Here is a 25703-nt window from a genome sequence, read left to right on the forward strand (position 1 = left end):
GATAAGGTAAAGAAGAGAGATCCTGCAACAAATCAAGTTTTCTGGAAACAGCCTGCTGTCACATTACTTGGGATGCAATACACATCGGTACAGGAAGCCCCTTTACCCCTCATCCTTCAGTCTACAATTCACAGAGAAAATGCCATGGTTGGGTTATCTTAGGCTCATTTATGACCACGAAGTTCAGCCCAACTTTTATGTGGTCAAAAATGATCTGAGAGGAGCTCCGAAGAACCAAAATAATAGTTATCAGCTCTTCCTTCAGAACAAGCTCACTGATGGATTCTCAGTGAACTCGTTCTTCATCAAGAAATAACTGGTGCATCACAGGTGGCTACTAAGGCCAAACCATGCAGTTTTTTTTGGAACCCGAATACAAAAATTCTTTTTAGCCCACTATACATGCATTTAGGATTAAACAAAGCCCCAAAAGTTTCCATATTTATACAACTGAAGAACATCTTAAATAGTTATTCTCGTCTTCATAGGTAGATACTGTTGGATAATTCTTGTGAAAACAAACACTTTTTCAATTTACCGCTTTTTAAAATTTTCAGTGATATTTAAGATATTAACAGATTTCTTTACAGCTCGTTGCCTAGGAGACCGACCACCGCTTTTGTCTTGCTTGTAAGCACTGCGCTGAAGCAAGCCGGTATTAGGAGGTACCGGCAAGCTCAGGCGATCTTGGCCAGATTCAAAGCAGCGCTTAGAGGCTCAGTAGAAAAGAGGAGCTTGTGACCACTGAGCGTGTTCTGCTGTCTAGCAGCGGTGGTCGGTCTCCACGGCAACAAGCAGTCAACAAAGCTGCTAATGTCTCAAGAACATCCGAAAATTTTAACAAACAGTAAATTGTAAAAGTGCCTATATTTACAAGCACTTTCCGACAATACCCATTCTACATCTGTGAGTCGTACAATGGTGACAGACGATTCTCGTAGGGTTTTATTGTTTTTTTTTTGTGTTTTTTCTTTTTCAGCTTTTACGGAAGGAAAATCTGGATCTGAAGTTAACCCCTTACAAAGTTCTGGCAACAAGCACAAAGCACGGTAATGTCTTTACATAGCGTCCTCTATTTGTCCCCTGTGTCCCAGAGCACCATCCACCTCCTCGTTAGTCCCAGTAATTGGCATCTACTTTTATTAATACCTGCCAGTATCTGACAACCCATGTTACCCAACCCCGAGAGCCAGAAATGCACTGCCCCTTCCCTTTATGCAGACTTGTATTGTGCTCAAATGGGCACAAAGAGTCCCCTTGGTTGTCCCCATTATTCTCCTTTAGTGTCGCTTAATGGAAATAGCAATAAAATTAGAGAAAAGTGGAAGCGAGATCTGCGCAAAGTGCTTGTTGTTCTCTCGTCACTTAGGGAGCAGATCTTATATAACGTCTTGTGATTGAAGTGACAGGACTGTGCCGCTCTGCATCAGTAGCTGAAAAGAAAAATAAATCCTTCTTTTCTGTATCTTTAATGCAAAGTCATCCTCCTTACAGGATTCATGCAGTTTATTCAGTCAGTTCCTGTTGCAGAAGTCCTTGCCACCGAGGGAAGCATACAGGTGGGTAGATCAAGTTATTCTGATTGATTATAGTACTTTTATTCTTGTACATAAGGGCAGTATTATAGTAGTTATATTCGTGTACATAGGGGCAGTATTATAGTAGTTATATTCTTGTACATAGAGGCAGTATTATAGTAGTTATATTCTTGTACATAGGGAGCAGTATTATAGTAGTTATATTCTTGTACATAGGGAGCAGTATTATAGTAGTTCTATTCTTGTGCATAGGAGCAGTATTATAATAGATATATTCTTATACATAGGGGCAGTATTATAGTAGTTCTATTCTTGTACATACAGGCAGTATTATAGTAGTTATTTTCTTGTACATAGGGGCAGTATTATAGTAGTTCTATTCTTGTACATAAGGAGCAGTATTATACTAGTTATATTCTTGTACATAGGAGGCAGTATTATAGTAGTTATATTCTTGTACATAAGGGGCAGTATTATAGTAGTTCTATTCTTGTACATAGGGGCAGTATTGTAGTAGTTCTATTCTTGTACATAAGGGGCAGTATTATTGTAGTTATATTCTTGTACATAGGAGCAGTATTATAGTAGTTATATTCTTGTACATAGCAGCAGTATTATAGTAGTTATATTCTTGTACATAACAGCAGTATTATAGTAGTTATATTCTTGTACATAGGAGGCAGTATTATAGTAGTTATATTCTTGTACATAGTAGTAGTATTATAGTAGTTATATTCTTGTACATAGGGGGCAGTATTATACTAGTTATATTCTTGTACATAGGGGGCAGTATTATACTAGTTATATTCTTGTACATAGGGGGCAGTATTATAGTAGTTATATTGTATATAGGGGCAGTATTATAGTAGTTATATTCTTGTACATAGGAGCAGTATTATAGTAGTTATATTCTTGTACATAGGAGCAGTATTATAGTAGTTATATTCTTGTACATAGAGGCAGTATTATTGTAGTTATATTCTTGTACATAGGAGCAGTATTATAGTAGTTATATTCTTGTACATAGGAGCAGTATTATAGTAGTTATATTCTTGTACATAGGGGCAGTATTATAGTAGTTATATTCTTGTACATAGGAGCAGTATTATAGTAGTTATATTCTTGTACATAGGGGGCAGTATTATAGTAGTTATATTCTTGTACATAGGGGCAGTATTATAGCAGTAATATTCTTGTACATAGGGGAAGTATATAGTAGGTATCTTCCGCATTGGGGCAGTATTATAGTAGATATCTTCTTCCGCATTGGGGGCACTTGCATGGAGCGAGGCTGCCCCCAGTGGACGGCTTCTGCCTAGCAGTATACTGTACATATCACATACATCATTGCCATTCCCAGCTCAGAAACCTTTGAATCCTTGCAGTGCACAGTGCTTGCTTTGGGGGGGATTCAGAAGTCTTGCCGTCACACAGAGTGACTGCAGACTTTTCATCTTAGACTGGACAACCCCTTTAATACTGAATGGTGACATATCTGATGTAAATTGTGACTTGCCTATAATTGTTTTTTTTTCTACAGAACTTTTTCAGAAAATACTCCCCGAGTGACAAAGGCCCGTATGGAATAAGCACAGAGGTGATGGACACTTATGTTAAAAGCTGTGGTAAGTTTTACCGAACAAATTTAAATAGAGAAATGCATCCTAGCCATAGCACACGGACAATATATCCTGCTGGAGCAGTCAGGGCATGCTAAGGGCTGCAGTTTTGCAAGATCTGCAGTGTTGATCATTGTGGTTTGACCTGATGAAAAGGTAGGATTACCTCGAAACGCATTGACCATTAAAATCCCATCCATACCGCATCTGGTTTCTTATCGTATATTGGATCCTCAGCTGCGCAGGTTTATATAACGTTTAACTCCAGCTTTGTACCCAAAGAGTTGTAGTTTTGCATGATCTGCAGTGCCATGTTTTATAGACTATTCCTTTAAACTATAGAAATTTTTATTGCACCATTTACATAGGAACTGAGGCATTTCTAATTCCTTGTTATGGTGCAAACACACAATGAAATTTCAGCCCATCACAACTTATAAGATCTCCCCTGTAAGATCTCCTCTGTAAGATCTCCTCTTTCATTTCATAACATGTGCTAGAAGATGAAAAACTGTGGCCACCTGAATATCACACCAATGCAAACTATGGGCATTCATTTATGTGGCTGTACCAGCCTCCATTCTTCTAGAAAGACTTTTTACAAGATTTATTACATTATTTTTGTCCCCATTCAATAAATACGGCTATTCAGACCCAGTTTGTTATATAAAAAACAAAACCCCTTTTTCACCCTGCCTCTGGATCCATCGCTGAGTCTCTGCCACTTCTCTCGTTGTGTGATATTGGCTGCCACGCTGGCCACGTTATGTCGTTGCTGCGGCCAATATCCGATACTGGGAGTAATGGTGGAGAATCCGCTGTGGACCTGGGTTGAGTGAGTGAAACTAATTTTTGTATTGTGATCGCCGCATGTGCTTGGGTGCATTTAATTCCACCTTTTGTGGAGAGTTAATCACGTGTCCTTTCTTCTACGTCTTCATTTTCTCATTACATTATGATCTCCCTTGCAGCCGGATATTGTGTCATTACTTACATCCTCGGCGTTGGAGACAGACATCTGGACAACCTCTTGTTAACTAAAACAGGTCTGATATCAGTTTTATATTCTTCCATTAGTTTCTGTGTGGGATATGCTGGATATGTGATTAAGAGCTGCTTAAATGTGCGCCTCTAATCAGAAGCTCTTTATCGGACTGAGTACCACTTTTTCTGCTCTGAAAATATGCTATGTCTAACATTCTTGCTTGTGGAACTGCAAGTTCAGAGCTCAGTCAGTGTTGTGTGACGCTTCTCTCTTCCCACTCCTTTTCTTAAGTGGGTTGTCCGCTACTCAGACAACTCCTTCTCAATTCATGTTTTTCCCTTGTAAAATAATAATACCTATGCACTCCTCCGGTGACGGAGCTATTCCAACAGTGACTGCGCTGCCTGTCCCGGGGATTGCATGACATTTTGTCATGCGATCCCTGCGGACAATCAGTGCTGGCCTCACTCTCCCCTCCCTCTGACAAATCACATATATTCTGTGGAAGTAAGAGCTGCAGCCCCAGGAGAGCCTGTGCCGAGTAGTGGACAACCTCTTTAAATATTTTAATCTGTGTGTTTATCCTCATCATCACTACCCCACCTAGGCCAAGATCTTGCTGTGCAGGTCATGATTTACGTGAATAAGACAGAGATTGGTAATATGCAGGATATTAATGCTGGCAGGATTGTAGAACTCATTGGGTTGTTGCATCATATATGTACATACCAAACAGGTTATTTTAACTTTTGCTTGTCGTACTACAAATTCAGAGCCCAGTGGGTGCATCCTTTTTTTTTAGTCTGTGTGTTTGTGTTCACCACTAGTGTTGAGCGAGTATGTTCTGTTAACCCTTTCGCCGAGTACGCTCAGGCGAGCACCGAGTATTTACAGCTGCTGGGTGATATGATTGAATCGCTCCCGTGTGCATGATTTGCGACTGTTTGACAGCTTTAATACATGTGAGGAATGTCTATTTCTTACACATTCCTCGCATGTAATAAAGCTGTCAAACAGTCGCAAATCATGCACACGGGAGTGATTCACACATATCACCGAGCAGCTGTAAATACTCGGAGCTCGGCCCGAGCATACTCGGAACAGAACATACTCGCTCAACACTATTCACCACCTTATCCTATATAGGCGCAGACCTGTGCAAGATGTGATTTGCATGAATAATACAGAGGCTGAAAAGGTGCATGAGAGTAATGTATAATTGCAGGATTGTACAAACCATTGGGTTTATTTGCTGTCTTTAACTATGGGAGTAGCAGCTGTATACAAAACTATAGGATTGTTTTCTTGTGGAACTGCAAGTTCAGAGCTCAGGGATTCTCCTTCCGCAATGTTCTTGCCTGTGTTCACCAACCCTACTCCACATGAGCACAGACATTGCTTTGATTTGAGTGAATAATATTGAGGTTTGTAAGGTGCAGGATAGTAACATGATTTGAGGATTGTATTGTCTAATATATTGACTTTTGTAACCTTTAAAGAGAACATTTCACCAAATTCTTCATGTTGAACTGAGCACACGATGCAATAGTGACCATGGAGCAGAATAAAAGAATATAACTTTTTTTTTTTTATTTCACCTCTTCAATGTGGAGATATTCACATTCAAAGTATTTGGCATCGAATGAGTGAACCTTTAAGTCCAAGTGGGTGTTATCAGATAGTTTTCATTGGGGGCGTGCACTACTTCTCCCTGTATGGTGGTAACCAATTATAAGCAGGCATCAATACACTGGAGAAAGAAGGACACTCCCCCGCAATAGCTTAGAGCAGGGTTTTTGAATATGTGAGATGTAATTATACGGCCCATATATCCTAGTGTATCCTGCATGACTAGAAAGTTGTAGGAGTAGTACACCTTCTCTTTAGCTGTACCACATCTCCTTCCTAGGTCCATGTACTCCCAGCTTCCTACTGGCCCCAGGGAACGTACTATTCTCCACTTTACTGTACACTTATTTTTTCTTCATACTCTTACAGTGGACCTGTCCACCAAACATTTGGAAAACCATTCCCTTGCTGCCCTCAAACCCTGCAATAAGACAAACATGCTTTTTCTGTACATACAGGTCTAATATATCCATGAACTGTGTCAATTCTCATTCTCTTCTGTAACTTCTCATCCAGTAGGAGACTCCTCTTCTCCGGCATTCTACCAGCAGTATAGGAGCAGAAATGTGTTTTCTCTCTCTTCTCAGCATGCATTGCTTCTATTAATGTCTGATGGCTTTCCTGCCCCGAACTGAAATCCTACCGGTATGCTATACCTGTAGGCTCTACTTCAAACTGGAGTAGCAGGACAAGGCCAAGAGCCATGGGCCAACAGCCGCCCCCACTTCCTGTGGCGGGGGCCTTGAGCCCCGCCCCCCCTCCACTTCCTGTGGCGGGGGCCTTGAGCCCCGCCCCCCTCCACTTCCTGTGGCGGGGGCCAGGAGCCCCGCCCCGCCCCCCACTTCCTGTGGCGGGGGCCAGGAGCCCCGCCCCCCACTTCCTGTGGCGGGGGCCAGGAGCTCCGCCCCATCACATGATCAGTAACATAAACTTCTGTAGGGCCTTTACTTTCAGACAATCAGCAGATTGCAGATGGAGGGCGCACAACATTCAGGAGGTGTTGTCAGTCTATCCTGATTTCCAGACACGGCTGCGGGATTTGTGCAGATTTTAGAACCGTGCGATTTGTATCGATTTTCCCTAAATACTGATCCATTTTAGTGTTATACGATGGAATAAATCTCCTTTCTTCCGCTTGTATTTCCTCTACCGTTCTAAATTAGAATAAATGATATTTGTGCATGTTGCAGGCAGCATTAAATACAATTACCGTTTAATCTAACTGATTGCAAGCAGCATAATTTGCTGCGTCTGTCATGAATTTTGTGTGTGAAAGGCTCGTTCTTGTTGCCAGGTGAAAGGAAAAAAAAAAAAATTGGCCCAAATGGATGGCTATGCCTTCGACTGCCAGAAGAGGGCACTGTCAATCCATTTCCTCGTCCACCTAATAACGCAGACAATATTCTTTTGTTTTCTTGTTTTTCGGGAGACGAGTCGCCGAGAAGATGTTTTGTTTATTAAATTGCTTGGTTTTTTTTTGCTTCCAACAATGTGAAGCATAAATTGAGTCTGCAGATAGATAATCACGATGTGCAAAAATGTTAGATTAAAAATCCACGCTCTATAAAATGTCACGCATGGCGTGTCACCGTCTGTACTCCAAATGTGCCCTCCTTGGCTGCTGGATGGGAGCGATCTGGTGAGTGCTAATTACCTGCGGAGGGTCTGTGTACGGCTATTTCCGCTCACACCCTTGTGTAAAGGAGTCTGTGAAAGTAAAGTTCTCAGAATTTATACATCCTACATGATCCAAACTCGTCTATCTATCCATCCATCCATCCATCCAACATAAATAATAACAATATTAAAATGTAGCTCTTTCAAAGACAAGTCCATCAATACCTTTACATGGTCAAGTCCGTTCCTCCATTACAGAGAAATTGACGTGCAAATGAGGCTGAAGAGCTATGATAGATCATAAGCCTCTGCCACTCCAGCTCTATTCCTCGCCCAGCATAACCTCCTCCTGCTTGTCTGATGGCTCCTTTGCCTGAAGTCACACAGCATAGAGACTGTCAGCTAAGCAAGAGGAGGTGGTGCTGGGCAAGGAGTAGAGCTGGAGTGACAGGGGCTTCAAATCTACCATAGCTCTTCAGCCTCATTTGCATATCAATTCAAGCTCTGATTTCTCAGTAACGGAGGAACGGATCGGCAATGTAAAGGTGTTGCTGGACTTGTCTTTGAAAGAGCTGCATGCGCATGTACATAATTTGGAGGGGTGAAATCATGTCGACCGGTTCCCTTTAATAAGGGTGTTCATGACAATCTGCGTCAGCCAGTATCTGTATCTGTCCAGATACAAAATGCCATTGAGTGCATGGAAAACAGGTGATGGAAAGGTACTTGATTCCTGGGGAGATAACTGAGAACAATTAGAGAGGTGATGTGACAGCTAAAAAAAATATGTTTCTATGGCACACTTAAAATTTTGGACATTAAGGATTAGCCTGATTGTCTGGGGTAGCACATTCCAGATGACTGGTGCAGCACGAGAGAATAATGCTCATTCCCAAAATCTGCACATGTCGCCGATTGGTGAACAAATGGCATAAAAATGAAATGCCCCTTGTAAGCAGGAGATGAGCTAACAACATGCACGCTGCATAGGGACAGAGCAGTCAGAATAAAGTCGTTCTCCCATCACTTCATACAGGAGCACACTGCTCCCCTGCCTCCTGGCCTCCTGCTTGCGGGGAAGGGTAGGCTTCTTGATTGACAGTTTGGACCAGCAGCATGATTATCATTGCAGCTTTGAAAGCGCAGTAGCACTGAAGCTGACCCAGGATCATGTGCTATCAGCATACTCTAGCGATACTGGAGTGATTTAGTGTGGAGATGAGCACGTCCTATTCCCAGCAAATGATGGCTGTGTTATTCAGCCATCATCTACCTCGAACATCCCCGCGGGGAGCGGAGCTCCGCCCAGTTGCAGTGACAACTATTGGGGGGGGGGGGTGGGGAGGGTCTGAAGAGCTCCCAGTCTGGTAATGAAGGTATTCTTATGAAGACCTGTGGTTGACCCTCATAGTAGACCATGGTTGTTACTATACGTTGCAATGCTTGGCATATAAACAGATGATCGCAAGTTCAAGTCCCCTAAGGGGACTACAAAATAAAATACTAAAAAAATCTAAACATTGGGATCATTCCACCTTTCCCCTCTATAAAAATAAAGAAATAAAAATATATACACATGTGGTATCTCCACGTTCGTAAAAGTCCAATATCAAAATATAAAATTAATTAACCCCCCCCCCCCAAAAAAAACCCCACCATAATGAGAGGAAAAAAAAAATCGAAACTCCAGAATTGCTTCTTTTTTTTTTCGACAACAACACTGAGAACAAATGCATCTGCCCTAAAGTGGTATCAATAAAAGCATCAGCTGACCTCGCAAAAACCAATCCATCATCCAAAAATGAGAACATTAGAGGCCTCAAAAGAGGACGACATAAGTAACATTGTTCTTTTTTTATAACACTTAAAAAAAAGAACAAGCAAACTAAAAAAATTAACTGCATGCTTGGTATTGTCGTAATAGTAGTGACATGGAGAATCGTGATGCCTGGTAATTTCATAATGAACAATGTAAAAAAAAAATAAAAATCCAGAATTGTGTGTTTTTCGCAATTTCGTCGCAGTTGGAATTTTTTTCCCCTTTTTTTTTTTTTTTTTTCCAATACGTCGTATGGTAAAATGTAGAAAAGACAACACAGGCCCTCAAATGGCTGGATCAACAAAGCAAAAAAAAATTGTTAAAAACAAAAGCGCAAAGATGGAAAATTGCCTGGTTGGGAAGGTGTTAAACAAAGGGATACTTTATATCCTAATATTGATTTTTGCTGCTTGCACTTTTACCCTTCCCTCCTCCTGTCTTTGCTTCCATGCAGGGGATCTGCAGCCGTCTGACTAACGTGACCCTGTCCCCATCCGAGCGTTGGCCTACACCGCTATCGGCCACGTCATAAGAATTATATTTGGCCGTATAACTCAATGCAAACCGCAACGAAAAATCCATCTAATCTGTAATCAGCCTCTAATCTGCGGAGGTGTCAGACTCTGCCCCCAGATCCCGTTATACTCCTGTACAAATGGCTCCCGGGAAGCTGCTTATTTCATCACCGGATCCTCCCTTCAGCTCCACTTTAATTTCCAGGTTTTCCAGCAGAGCTGGATACAGACGGAACTTTTCTTACAATATTTCTTATCTGTCTGGTACTAGTCGCCTCTGATTCAGTGATTGCAGGTGACTTATAGGGGTATTCCAGGCTGATTTATTCATCGACACATCCAATAGATGAGGGATAAATGTTACATCGGCAGGGGTCTGACCTCTGGGACCCTATCCCCTATTACTCCCTAAGTTTTAATGAAGCGGTGGTCCGACATACCCATTCGCGGCATTCAGAGTCTACAGCGTTGACACAATCAGCCAAGCGGAATCGCCAGCAATCTGGCATTTATTGCCTATCCAGTGAATAGGTGATTAATGCCTAATCCCTATAAGCCACAGGACCCATATGAACGAGGGGGAGGGAATCATTGAAAAATTAACCACATTTTTCAGACTACAAAACACTAATCTTATGATCTTTTTGAAAATTGGTTAAAGGAGTATTCTTATGTTTAACATTTATAGCATATCTTTGGGGTACGTGCCATAAATGTCTGATCTGAGTTAATAGTGGCCTCGAGAACTAGGGTCTCCTATCCACCCATTCTGCTAGAGCTAAGGCTGCTGTTGGCAGAGAGGCGGCCATTCATGTGTGGCTCACCCCATCGCCTTTTTTTGGAACGCTGATACATAAAGGCTAGTGTGCCACGATTGCCCAACCATCTCTCCATCCACAGCTGCTGCAGCACCCTACGAGACGAGTGTCGGGGGAACCCTAGATAAGAACAGTCGGCCACTTAGGCCACCAATGTTTACAGGTTTCCATTCATTATCATTTTTTACAAAAGTCCAGGAACAGTAATCAAACAAGAAAAATACATTCGTGGCACTCGCCAAAGGTCTCTTGATTCGTCCTTATTCCAACATAAAGTGCAAAGCGGGATTTGCAGGTAGGGCACAATACAAGAAGCGACCATTTGCTGTACTATGTCCTCTTGGTGCAACTCCCGCTAAGTACTTTTGTTATAATTATAGATGACCGGTCACTTGCTTCAAACACTTGAGTCAAATACCTTCTAAAACTTTCTCTGTTTTGCTATACGTCACTCCATTGCAGAGATATTCACACTTGTTGCTTTTGGAGCGCAGCATGTGGAATCTCTGCTTGTAGTGCAACTGGGGTTTCTTCAGTGTCTTCTCTGGAGGGGGGATGGGCTCTTTCACTCTTCGCTCCCAGTCACTGCCAATCACAGCATGGCAACATCTGAGACTGATAGATCAGCTGCTGAGCTGTAATTGGCAACAGCGTCTGAGAGAAGACTCCGAAGAAGAAGCGCCCAGTCGGTCTGCAAGCAGAAATTTCACATGCTACACTCTGAAAGCATCAAATGTGAATATCTCTGCAATGGAGTGACGCAGTGCAAAACTGAAAAGAGCTGCAGAATCAAGCAAGCTTAGGGGTTTTTACAAGGTATTTAGCACAATTTATTTATTTATTTTTTTAAGCAAGTGAACGGCTCTTTAAAACAAATCGAGAGACCTATGGTGAGTGCCATAGGTGTATTTTGTATAATTAATGAATCAACTAGACATTTACGGCGTATCCTAAGATTATTCCAGAATTGCCTCCTTATCAATTCTTGTAATCTAGAATAGAGGAAAAGGTGGTTTTTTTGTTTGTTTTTTAATTCTGTGGTGATCTAGGGTGATGTTTCTAAACCAAGTACATCCTACTCAGATTAATTATTTCAAGAAGTTGCAAAGCTTTGATCATAAAGAGTTGAAGTAACCCCCTAGAGACATGGGAGCCAGGGTGTTGAGTAATGTTCCTTGGTGCTGTAGGATAGAAGAGACTTCATGTCTTTTAACTTAGACAGGAGGTCTTAAGCCTCTCACCCAGCTATATCAGATCTCATAATTTGCACTGATGAGGGGCATTACCCCGAAACACTGTCTGCAAATTGAGATTCTGATTTGGCTTTATTTTAAGTCATATTGCTAGGCTCGTTAAAGGGTCGATATTGACTTTTAGGATTGCTACTTCCAATAGGAGGCACTAGAGTTCAAGTCCTTGTCCTCTCTGAAGGTAATTTGCATATTTCATTTCCCAGAGGGGCATGCATGGTGGTAGAAGTCATCTCACTCGGACCTGCCAGGCCTGGCTTGTCACTCTCCATAAAAAGAAACCTTACCCCTTAGATCTGACTCTTACAAGACAATGTCAAGTGGGGGAAAAAGGGAACCTCTACAAAGTTGTCTATATGATCAGGCAGAGCACTTCAGAAGTTCTCTGCCTGATCTTTAGGGAAATGAAAGAGGAAATCTGACACAGACTATAGGATCATTTTTTTTTTATTTTTTTTTTTAGTCCCAAAATGCTAATAAAGGGGGGAAAAAAAACTAGGGCGCAAAAGCCAATGTCAATGCTAAACAGGTCATAAATGTTATCTTAAGTTGCCTCCTGATTGCAGAGACCACCACTCTTCACTGATTCCCCCCCATAAAATGTAGTGGGAGAGAAATGAATGAAGCAGTGGTCCAGTATTTGCATTTGTGCTGCTGCTCTACGGGAGGTTTGGCAACAGCCAAGTGCCACCGCTGTAAAGGGGCATTTGCTCCTGTCGATGTTGCAGCATTAAACGATCACCGATCAATGAATAATTTACCTATCGGCAGATGATTGATTACCCGTTTACCCAAGCAGATCACTCTTGAGATGCACACTGAATAGTGTGTAATAAATATTTTTTTGCACATAAGTTGCCATTATTTTTGACAGCGTGAGCCCTGTTTACACAGGCCAATGCACCGCCAAAAATGATGATATTTAGTGCAACCCAAAAGATTAGAAAATGAATGCTTTGCAGCCTGTTTAGACCGCACTATAATCTTAAAATGACCGTTATAATGGTAACCGTGCAGCGCACACACATTACATGGCAAGCAAATGGTTATTTATGATGCTACTGCCCCCCACACACAGTGATCTGTAGAGGAGACCACCATACTGAGACCCTTCTTTCTAGCACTGCTTCTCATTTAATAGAGATCTCTGATCTACATCGTACATCACGGAGGGTTTTTTCTCTGTTGTCGTTCCTTTGCTCTCTTTCAGATAAGCGCTAGATTTATGGAGCTCAGGGAATACTGTCTTATTACATGGACAGTCATTGTAAATCTTTTAACCCAATGTTTATGGAAATAGAAAAAGAACGTCCCTGTGCATATTAATGGAGAGGTTACACATTTATTTCCAAGTAGTGCCTCGGAGCTGTGGTGCCTCGGAGCTGTGGTGCCTCGGAGCTGTGGTGCCTCGGAGCTGTGCTGCTGCAAAGATATGCTGTTTATACTCTACAGAATGTATGCTTTACTACATAATAATAGATGAGGTCAGTCTGCTGTGTCCTTACATTGAAATGAATAGTGACCTTAAAAGAAAACGTTTACATGGATGTCTCCTAGTTTGCATGGAGGCTGGTGGGCTTGTATATAGGTATACTCTCCTTCCTATGTACAAGACTTAACTATGAACAAATACTGACCTCTAAATAAAAATATATTCTAATACTGACTGTTACTAACAAGAATATAACTACTATCAGCTTTGCCTGACTTCCACCTATACTATTTAGCAGGTCAGCTTAAAGCGATCCGTAGTTGGATGCCTGACTCCCAATTACTGAATTCTGAGAACCACTTGGCACAAGTATTAGGCACAGGTTGTTTATTGGGTTTTCTAGAATTAAATAAATCGACTCCCATTAAGTTGCTACCCTTACATAGATTAGCGAGAACGGTATGGAAACAGGCAAAGAAAAGAACCGACTTTACACATGTTATAGCTGAAATGCCTATATGGGGGAATCCGTTTTTTGAGACATTAATGGAACATCCATCTGCCCCCTTTTGGATAGCTAATGGGGTCTGTGTGTTGAGAGATATTTATGAAAGATCTATACTGATGTCGTTTGAACAGGTGCAAAATAAATTCAAGGTTCCAAGATCTCAGTTCTTCAGGTATCTCCAACTTGGGAATGGGCTTAGATCTCATTTACAAAACTGTGAAATAAATCAAACTATTTCCTCATTTCCCTTAATAGGAATACTTAAATCTCAAGGCCCACAAGGTCTTTTTTTCTAGCTTGTATACATATTTGCTATCAACAGACTTAGATCGTATCCCTTTGGCATCAAAAAATAAATGGAGACTTCTAATTCCGAATATGGGGGAGGAGGAATGGGATGGAATTTTGGAATCTCCCATCATTTGTCTCTCAGTCTGCTAATAATAAGATGATTCAGCTTTATATTATTCATCAGTCATATCTCACACCCCACAGACTATATCAAATGGGGCGCTCCTCTAATTCAGAATGTCTACTTTGTCATCCCATAGATGCTGACTTTGTCCATTTAATTTGGGACTGCTCCATTATTAGGTCCTTCTGGCAAGAAGTTACCTCCTTATTATCCTCTTTAATTTCCATTCCAATTCCATGTGATCCTCTGATTTGCCTTTTTGGGTAATGGAGGATGATGCCTTGGACCATAATATTAAGATTTTTTTGAGGGAAACCTTGTTTCTGGCCAGGAAATTATTGGCTTTGAGATGGATGGGCAACACACAGCCAACATTGCGTTCCTGGATTGCTCTGGTTAACTCAGTAATTCCATTTGAAAAGATTATATACCAAAGTAGAGGTTATCCATTAAAATTCTCCAAAATATGGGACTATTGGAATTCTTCATGTCTTACAATCTCTACTTAGGCGAAAAGTTTGAGCTTGAAAGTAAATATGCAAGAGATATGTGTATGAATGGTAAATCACGTGTCACGGATGACAAATGTTACACATGGAGGCAGACATCTAGATCCTCATACATTATGAGATATTTTAAGCATGGAAAAGACTGCGTAAGTTGTGGTTAAGAGTTTCAAGTTTGGATTGTATCCTAATCAGAAAAATATCCTATTTTCCATTTTTTTTTTTTTTTCTGCATATAATTTCAGAAGATGGGACATTCCTAAGACAAGGAAACTATATATTTGTATGTGGTAACTAGTGTTGAGCGATACCTTCCGATATCAGGAAATATCGGATCGGATTGGATCGGGACGATAACCAAAAAGTATCGGATATCGCCGATTCCGATACCGGAAACCAATGCAAGTCAATGGGACACAAATATCGGAATGAAAATAAACCCTTTCTTTCCTTGTAGGTTAATTCTACATGAAGGAAAACAACTATCAATAATGTAGAATGTATTGGGGGAGGTGGTTGCCCAAATCGATGGGAACAGTGCTCACAGTGAAACATGAACAGCCGGCAATTCAGCAGCGGCGTACACCGGTACCCGACAATTTATAACAGAAAGAATAGAACATCACACATAGATTAGATAGATAGAAACATGTCAGTCACATATATAATAAGTACAGTGATAGTGTTGGTTACTGTACTTGTCATTTAGTGTAAAGGATTTATTTAAAAAAAATATTAGTGTTTTCATGCACCGTCTCTTTAAAAAAGCCGGCCGGCAATTCAGCATCGGTACCCGACAATTTATAACAGAAAGAATAGAGCATCACATATAGATTAGATAGATAGAAACATGTCAGTCACATATATAATAAGTACAGTGATAGTGTTGGTTACTGTACTTGTCATTTAGTGTTAAAATAAAGGATTTATTAAAAAAAAAAATTGGCGTGGGGTTCCCCGTAATTTTAGTCTCTAGTGGAGGTTAAGCAGACGGCTGGGGCAGATGTTTGAAGCCTGGGAAGGGGGTAATACCACGGAGCTTCCCAGGCTACTAATATCAGCCCCCAGCTGAATACCTAGCCTTTACTAGCTATTAAAATGGGGGACCCCCAAAAGAATGACGTGGGGTCCCCCCTATTTTAACAGCTAGCAAAGGCAAAGGCTAGGCAGACAGCTGGGGGCTGATATTAATAGCCCAGGAAGGGTGCCATGAATATTGGCCCCCTCCCAGGCTAGAAACACCAGCCGTCAGCCGCCCCAGAAATGGCGCATCCATTATTTTTCTTTTGTTGCAGGAGATCGTTGGCTTCAGCTGGAATGGGCGTGACGGTAAGTATGGTTTAATTTAGAACAATGAAGAATTGTGTCTTTATTTCAATTAAAGAACTTTATTCTGGGTGTTGTGGTTTTTGTTTAAATACTTTACTAGAAATTCATGACGGTCATGTCTAAAAAAAAAAAAAAAAAGGGCTTCCCTATATTGTTGTGTCCGGCCAGGTACAAATAGGCAGCTGGTGGTTGGGGGCAGCCCGTTCCTGCCTGCTGTACCTGGCTGGACACAAATATAGTGCGAAGCCCCACATCAATTTTTTTTCAATTATTTCATGAATTTCCTGAAATGAAAAAAAATTGACGTGGGCCTTCAAACTATATTTGTGTCCAGCTAGGTACAACTAGGCAGCTGGAGGCTGGAATCTGCAGCGCAGGGAGGCCCAAGCTTTCTGCCCCCCCCCCCTCCTCAGTGTCAGGCTGTGACAGCATCCAGATGAGCCGAGTCTCTCACGCTCACCTCATGCGCAGGAGAATTCTCCCACGCTGTCAGTGACGTGCTTGAGGTGAGCTGAGTTCATTGTCGGCTCATCGGGATGCCGTCACAGCCAGACACTGAGGAGTGCAAGCATGCCTGCACTTCTCAGTGTCTGCGGGATGACAGGCTGGATGGCAGCTTTCTGCTGCGATCCAGCCTGTCATGTGAATGTAGCAGAGCTGCATCTGTCCTGGGAACCATGGAAAGGTAAGGATGATGTTGCTTTATTATTTTACTTTTATTGCAGGAGATCGTTGGCTTCAGCTGGAATGGGCGTGACGGTAAGTAGAGTTTAATTTAGAACAATAAAGTATTGTGTGTTTATTTCAATTAAAGGACTTTATTCTGGGTGTTGTGTTTTTTTTAAATACTTTACTAGAAATTCATGGTGGTCATGTCTAATATTGGCGTGACCCTATGAATTTCGGGCTTAGGGCCAGCGGATAATACAAAGTTGGCCCTAACCCCTTTATTACCCAGTGAGCCACCGCACCAGGGCCCTGGATGAGCTGGATACATCGCCAGAAGATGGCGCTTCTATGAACGCAACATTTTCTGGGGTGGCTGCTGACTGCAGTTCGCAGTAGGGGGGGCCCACAAAGCTTGGGCCACCCTGCGCTGTGGATTCCAGTCCCCAGCTGCTTAGTTGTACCTGGCTGGACACAAAAATAGGGCGAAGCCCCACAAATTTTTTTTTTTTAAACTTATTTCATGAAATTCATGAAATAATAAAAAAAAAAAGGGGCTTCCCTATATTGTTGTGTCCGGCCAGGTACAAATAGGCAGCTGGGAGTTGGGGGCAGCCTGTTCCTGGATGCTGTACCTGGCTGTCATACAAAAATATGGCAAAGCCCACGTCAAAATTTTTGGGAAAAATTAATTAAAAAATAAATAATAATTTAGGGACTGCATCTTTATTAACCCCTGAAGTGTCATTTAGTATTAAAATAAAGGATTTATTAAAAAAAAAATTGGCGTGGGGTTCCCCGTAATTTTATTCTCTAGCAGAGGTTAAGCAGACAGCTGGGGCAGATGTTTGAAGCCTGGGAAGGGGTTAATACCCACGGAGCTTCCCAGGCTACTAATATCAGCCCCCAGCTAAATACCTAGCCTTTACTAGCTATTAAAATGGGAGACCCCCCAAAAAAATGACGTGGGGTCCCATCTATTTTAATAGCTAGCAAAGGCTAGGCAGACAGCTGGGGGCTGATATTAATAGCCCAGGAAGGGTGCCATGAATATTGGCCCCCTCCCAGGCTAGAAACACCAGCCGTCAGCCGCCCCAGAAATGGCGCATCCGTAGGATGTGCCAATTCTGGCACTTAGCCTCGCTCTTCCACGCTGCCCTCGTGCGGTGGCAGGGGGTAATAGTGGTGGGGTTCATATCAGCGCCAGCTGCCATGAAGCCCAGGTTAGTAATGATGGGCGTCTATAAGACACCCCCATTACTAACCTACAAAGTGTTAAAAAGAAAAAACACACTCTACACCCAGAAAAAAATAATTTATTTGAAATAAAACACACCATTTTATTTAATTCTTAGTTTACTAAAAAAAAATAGTTACCTGTCCACGTTCCTGCGCTGATCTCCCATGCACAGCTGTCACATCTGGAGATGGTGACAGCTGTGCATGGCTGCTGTAAGCTCACGCTGCCGGGAACACGTCCGCTCCCGGCAGCGGGAGCCACTGACTGAGGTCACCGGAGTGCATTCAGTCAGCGCAGCTCCGGAGACCTCCTTTACGGCACTGCTGTACCGTGGGAATTTCTCACGATACAGCCGGGCCGTAAAGGAGCTAACCGGATCAGCGCTGGCTGAACTCCGGCGAACCCACTTATGCTGGCATTATAGCGGCGGCAGCGGTTCAGAGCGGTCACATTCTATGTGGCTGCTCTAAACTGGAGATCTTCGTGGGACACTCGTGGACTACTACGGAGGGGTAAGGATAAGGTTGTGGTTTATTATTTTATATTTTATTACAGGAGATCGATGGCTTCGGGGAATTAGGTGTCTAGGTGAGTATAGGTGTAGTTTTTTATTTTTTACTTTATTTTAGGTGGCGATCGGCGGGGACAGGTAATGTATAAACTAATTTATTGTAGGTAACCACTGGCCACCAATGACATGTATTTAAAATTTATTGGGGACACAGTAGGGCAATTTAAATAGCAGGATCAGGCTGATGGGAACTACTGCTCCCATCGAGCTGATCCTGCTGGCTCGAGTGGACGGGGGACAGACATAGGCCGATGGGAGTAGTAGTGTCACATCGGCCTATGTCTGCCTGCACACAGACACCCGCGCACACATCCCGCACACACATCGCACACACCAATCATGATGGGTCTGATGGTCTGGGGGGTGTGGCTGACCTGTGCGGCTGTGGGAAAGTTCATGTGAGTTCATGCAGTCAAGCATGACCTCACATGAACCCTCTGAGGGCACCGCGGCTACTTAAAATGAACAGCTGATCGGCATCACCTGATACCTCAGCTGTTCATTTGAAATAACCTGCGGGAAAGCGCAGCACAGAGCGGGAAACCGCAGCACAGAACGGGAAAGCCGGCGGTGAAGTCTTTTCACTGCCGGCTTCCCCACCCGGGTCCTTCGCTTCCCGCTCCTTGGTGCTGTGCTCCCCGCCCGGTCCTAACTTACCATCGGGATGGGAGGTGGCGAGGGGAGCGGAGGATCGGGGTGGGAGGCTGCGGGGAAGCAGTATGAGGCTGTGTGATTGTTTAAAAGCCGGCGGCTTTTTACCGCCCACCGGCTTTTAAACAATCAGGAGAATTCTCCCACGCTGGGATGGCATTCTGATGACAGGCTGGATCTCAGCTGAGCGCTGCCATCCAGCTTGTCATCCTTCAGAGACACTGCAGAGCGCAGGCATTATGGGAACTTCCGATTCCGGTATTCGATATTCTAAAAGTATAGGAATTCCGATACCGCGATTATCGGCCGATACCCGATATTTCAGTATCGGAATGCTCAACACTAGTGGTAACCCATTGACATGTTTACTTTTATATGTCATTCTTGATGTATATTTATGTTGATGTGCTATCTCTGGATGTTTTCCGACACCAAATGTAATGTATATTTGCTTATAAAACTGTTTTAATAAACAAATCAGATTAAAAAAAAAAAAAGAATATAACTACTATAATACTGCCCCCTATGTACAAGAATATAATTACTGTAATACTGCTCCTATGTACAAGAATATAACTACTATATTACTGTCCCCCATGTACAAGAATATAACTACTATAATACTGCTCCTATGTACAAGAATATAACTACTATATTACTGTCCCCCATGTACAAGAATATAACTACTATAATACTGCCCCCTATGTACAAGAATATAACTACTATAATACTGCCCCCTATGTACAAGAATATAACTACTATAATACTGCCCCTATGTACAAGAATATAACTACTATAATACTGCCCCCTATGTACAAGAATATAACTACTATAATACTGCTCCCTATGTACAAGAATATAACTACTATAATACTGCCCCCTATGTACAAGAATATAACTACTATAATACTGCCCCCTATGTACAAGAATATAACTACTATAATACTGCTCCCTATGTACAAGAATATAACTACTATAATACTGCCCCTATGTACAAGAATATAACTACTATAATACTGCCTCCTATGTACAAGAATATAACTACTATAATACTGCCCCCTATGTACAAGAATATAACTACTAATAAATAAGCAACATGTGCATGAGAATTCTGGTTTCTCCTTCACTGTAATACAGGGAAAATATATATCTTTGTACCGTGTTAGCCACTAGATAGAAAAATATTTAGATTTTAGATTTCTCAGGGGTTGATACCTTTTAATGGCTAACTGAAAAGATGGTAACAAATTGCAAGTTTTCGAGACTCCTCAGGTCTCTTCATCAGGCATAGAATAATACAAAATCTGAAGCGTCACATATTTATACACATTAAAGCACAGAAATAATTACGGCCACAACTGTTTATCCCTTTCCCATACTAATAGTTCTGCTTTACATCACTTGTCTCATCTATTGCATTATTTCTGTGTCTTGCTGTGTATGTATACCTGGCACACGGCCTCTGCTCTACCGTCCATCCACATTAGGCCGGTGCAGACACATGCATTAAGCCTGACGTTAGCATCACTACTGCAAATAGGGCCAAGCTACGCGACTCCATCATTCTAAATCTCCGGCTTCAGAAGAAAGCTCTTAGCCGTGTTCTGCTCGCCCTCCCTGATCCTTTCTATTTGGAGACTCCTTTTCCTAAACTGCGCGTTTCCTGAGAGCAGCCCATGAATTATACAGCGCGGTGTCCTGTCAGATAAATGTCTCGCTGTGAACACATTTGGCTACAGAAGACTGACGCTGACACGACGCCTCGGAAGCGCTGTCATTTTCCTCTTGATGGCGGTGGCATTTGAAAGTGCTGAGACAGACGACAATAACTTTGTCACTGACTCCAGGGTGAGTTTCGGCAGTGGCGCTGTGTGTACATTGGGGTTTGTGTGCCAAGTGTCCTGATAGAGAAGCCATCGAATTTCAATTACCCTGAATGCTAGTGACGGGCGCTGGAAGCAGATGTTTGTTTTCAGCTGCTGCGTCCGCGTATTACAGCTGCTTCTCGGAGGATTCTCTTATGTGGTAGCGGAATTATTTATAGGTGGACAGAGCAATGAAGAGGATTGAAAGAGACGCTGATTCATGAAACTAAATATGCACATCAGGGGTATGACGTAAATCTCAAAGTGCTATTTACATGACTTAAGACTGGACACCCAATATGTCTAGAAAAGCGACAGTGGGGGTAAAGCTGTCAGTGCCAGTACCTACCACAGTAATGCCCCCTAAGGGCCTTCCACATCCCGTAGTGTCAGTAGAAAGTTTGGTGTACTGGCCCTGAGTTTCATTCTGATTTATACTCCAGAGCTGCACTCACTATTCTGCTGGTGCAGCCACTGTGGACATACATTACATTACTGATCCTGTACTGATCCCGAGTTACATCCTGTATTATACTCCAGAGCTGCGTTCACTATTCTGCTGGTGCAGCCACTGTGGACATACGTTACTGCTCCTGTCCTGATCCCGAGTTACATCCTGTATTATACTCCAGAGCTGCACTCACTATTCTGCTGGTGCAGCCACTGTGGACCTATGTTACTTCTCCTGTCCTGATCCCGAGTTACATCCTGTATTATACTCCAGAGCTGCACTCACTATTCTGCTGGTGCAGCCACTGTGTACATACATTACTGATCCTGTCCTGATCCTCAGTTACATCCTTTATTATACCCCAGAGCTGTGTTCACTATTCTGCTGGTGCAGTCACTGTGTACATACATTACTGATCCTGTACTGATCCTGAGTTACATCCTGTATTATACTCCAGAGCTGCACTCACTATTCTGCTGGTGCAGTCACTGTGTACATACATTACATTACTGATCCTGTACTGATCCTGAGTTACATCCTGTATTATACCCCAGAGCTGCACTCACTATTCTGCTGGTGCAGTCACTGTGTACATACATTACTTATCCTGTACTGATCCTGAGTTACATCCTGTATTATACTCCAGAGCTGCACTCACTATTCCGCTGGTGCACTCACTGTGTACATACATTACTTATCCTGTACTGATCCTGAGTTACATCCTGTATTATACTCCAGAGCTGCACTCACTATTCTGCTGGTGCAGTCACTATGTACATACATTACATTACTGATCCTGAGTTACATCCTGTATTATACTCCAGAGCTGCACTCACTATTCTGCTGGTGCAGTCACTGTGTACATGCATTACATTACTTATCCTGTACTGATCCTGAGTTACATCCTGTATTATACTCCAGAGCTGCACTCACTATTCTGCTGGTGCAGTCACTGTGTACATACATTACATTACTGATCCTGTACTGATCCTGATTTACATCCTGTATTCTACTCCAGAGCTGCACTCACTATTCTGCTGGTGCAGTCATTGTGTACATACATTACATTACTTATCCTGTACTGATCCTGATTTACATCCTGTATTATACTCCAGAGCTGCACTCACTATTCTGCTGGTGCAGTCATTGTGTACATACATTACATTACTTATCCTGTACTGATCCTGATTTACATCCTGTATTATACTCCAGAGCTGCACTCACTATTCTGCTGGTGCAGTCACTGTGTACATACATTACATTACTGATCCTGATTTACATCCTGTATTCTACTCCAGAGCTGCACTCACTATTCTGCTGGTGCAGTCACTGTGTACATACATTACATTACTTATCCTGCACTGTTCCTGAGTTACATCCTGTATTATACTCCAGAGCTGCACTCACTATTCTGCTGGTGCAGTCACTGTGTACATACATTACATTACTTATCCTGCACTGTTCCTGAGTTACATCCTGTATTATACTCCAGAGCTGCACTCACTATTCTGCTGGTGCAGTCACTATGTACATACATTACATTACTGATCCTGAGTTACATCCTGTATTATACTCCAGAGCTGCACTCACTATTCTGCTGGTGCAGTCACTGTGTACATACATTACATTACTTATCCTGTACTGATCCTGAGTTACATCCTGTATTATACTCCAGAGCTGCACTCACTATTCTGCTGGTGCAGTCACTGTGTACATACATTACATTACTGATCCTGTACTGATCCTGATTTACATCCTGTATTCTACTCCAGAGCTGCACTCACTATTCTGCTGGTGCAGTCACTGTGTACATACATTACATTACTGATCCTGTACTGATCCTGATTTACATCCTGTATTATACTCCAGAGCTGCACTCACTATTCTGCTGGTGTGGTCACTGTGTACATACATTACATTACTTATCCTGCACTGTTCCTGAGTTACATCCTGTATTATACTCCAGAGCTGCACTCACTATTCTGCTGGTGCAGTCACTGTGTACATACATTACATTACTTATCCTGCACTGTTCCTGAGTTACATCCTGTATTATACTCCAGAGCTGCACTCACTATTCTGCTGGTGCAGTCACTGTGTACATACATTACATTACTGATCCTGTACTGATCCTGAGTTACATCCTGTATTATACTCCAGAGCTGCACTCACTATTCTGCTGGTGCAGTCACTGTGTACATACATTACATTACTTATCCTGTACTGATCCTGAGTTACATCCTGCATTTTACTCCAGAGCTGCACTCACTATTCTGCTGGTGTGGTCACTGTGTACATTCATTACATTACTTATCCTGTACTGATCCTGAGTTACATCCTGTATTATACTCCAGAGCTGCACTCACTATTTTGCTGGTGCAGTCACTGTGTACATACATTACATTACTTATCCTCAATTTGTTTCTTGCTTTTGCCAGATTAGGGAGGTCTCCACCCCTCCCTTGTGGGCCATGCACATAAAATGCCGTCCTCTGCAGCATGTCCACATGGACTTTACCTGTCGGATCTGCTTATATAGGTACTATACACATGATCAGTTTTTAAATACATCAGATAGGAACTGCTCTGATCTGGGTTACCTTGACGTTGGTAGAGCGGCTTGGTATACATTTTTTGCAAATAACGTGTCAACTAAATACCCTGTTTTTCATCACCTTTTTACTAGCCGTTGCTGTTTACTGTTACTTTTTTACAACAGAGTATTTTTATACGTTTGTTTTACTGTCTTTGTGTGTTTCAGTCTTTTGGTGGTGTGAACACTGTCCTACAGACTTGTTCACTGTGTGCATGGCCCATGTGTTTGTATACATTTCTGATCCTGAGTGTCCCTACATCCTGCAAGCCCCCACTCACCCCTTTTTTCTTGGATTGCAGCTCTTGCAATATAGGTTTATGGTTGTGTGAAGGATCTGAATATTCAGGAGTCATAAAGATAAATCTCAGGACGGTGGATCTGACAAGGAGTTGATCTTGGAGTTCCTCTCCTAAGCTGTAGGTTGTTTGTGCGGTGTCGGACTGATGCCTTCCTTCGTGTCAGCCGTGTATTACATTGCCGTTGGATACTTAATAGATTAACACTTGTTTATATATCACCAATATAAGAGAGAGACCTGTCCATTATGTGTGTATTTTTCGATCTGTCCCATGTGTGCCCTATTTAATATCACGTATGTATGAGATTGGATGAGTAGAGAATATTTTGTTTTGCTTTGGTAACCTCCTGTACTCGCACGCTCAGTAGGGTGAGACGAGGTGATGTCTGTGGGATGACGTACAGATGGTGAGAGCTTTGTTTTCTCGCTGCTTCCCTGTTGTTTCATTTGCTCATTATTTCGTTTTTTTTCCATTTTGCTGTCTTTCTGATTTTTCAGAGATCCACCCCCACTGAGCCGTCCTCTACCTCAGGCTGTGCTCACACTAAGGGGGTCTTATTTAAAATCCTGGGTGATGGGGGCGTGCTCCCTCATTTACCACTCGCCCCACTCTACCCTGTAACACATGATGTATTACAGTTGTTGTACATGTTATTATCGTTGACACTTTACTTCATTTCTAGGGAAATTATTCCACATCGATTTTGGTTACATCCTGGGAAGAGACCCCAAGCCTCTGCCGCCCCCCATGAAGCTGAACAAAGAGATGGTGGAAGGAATGGGAGGAACCCAGAGCGAGCAGTACCAGGCTTTCCGCAAACAGTGTTACACAGCGTTCCTCCACCTCCGAAGGTAACCAGCACGAGGCGGCGCGATGTGAACGGCACCAGACATTGCAAATCCAGTACGGGGGGCTTAGTTGGGTAATCTGGTGCTACTCAATTGCACATCGTTGTGAATGTTGCTGAAACTATGACCCCACACACCTGCACCATAAGCTCATTAGGATAGGATACCTGCTGATTATGGGGCTGTAATTTCATCAGCACCACTCATGTCGCCAGATATCCCCTTTAAAGCACTTGTTTAACAACAGTGAAGATCCCAAATGAGTGAACTGTGGACACAGTTGTTCCCAATATTGAAAGTTATCACCTACCCACAGAATGGGTGGTCACATTCTGATCAGTGGGGGTCTGACCGCTGAGCTCTGAGATGCCCCGACGGAATGGACCCTTGGAAATACAGTGGGTACAGAAAGTATTCAGACCCCTTTAAATTTTTCACTCTTTGTTTCATTGCAGCCATTTGGTTAATTCTAAAAAGTAAAAAATGTTTCTCATTAAATACACTCTGCACCCCATCTTGACTGAAAAAAACATAAA

General features: G+C 42.4%; 1 protein-coding gene across 1 annotated transcript in view; it reads left to right on the forward strand.

The window, feature by feature from the left end:
• PIK3C3 (phosphatidylinositol 3-kinase catalytic subunit type 3) overlaps positions 1-25703 on the forward strand; it is a 203331-nt gene that overhangs the window by 93943 nt on the left and 83685 nt on the right. The window contains exons 17-22 of the mRNA XM_073680448.1: positions 1-6; positions 980-1049; positions 1495-1559; positions 3079-3163; positions 4129-4203; positions 25002-25170. The exon at positions 1-6 is cut by the window's left edge and continues 123 nt beyond it. Of these exons, the coding sequence (XP_073536549.1) occupies positions 1-6; positions 980-1049; positions 1495-1559; positions 3079-3163; positions 4129-4203; positions 25002-25170 (470 nt within the window). The remainder of the gene's footprint in view (positions 7-979; positions 1050-1494; positions 1560-3078; positions 3164-4128; positions 4204-25001; positions 25171-25703) is intronic.

This window comes from Phyllobates terribilis, unplaced genomic scaffold, assembly GCF_046119375.1.
Source record: "Phyllobates terribilis strain yellow unplaced genomic scaffold, ASM4611937v1 Scaffold_1__5_contigs__length_1240528914, whole genome shotgun sequence".
NCBI classification, from domain to species: domain Eukaryota; kingdom Metazoa; phylum Chordata; class Amphibia; order Anura; family Dendrobatidae; genus Phyllobates; species Phyllobates terribilis.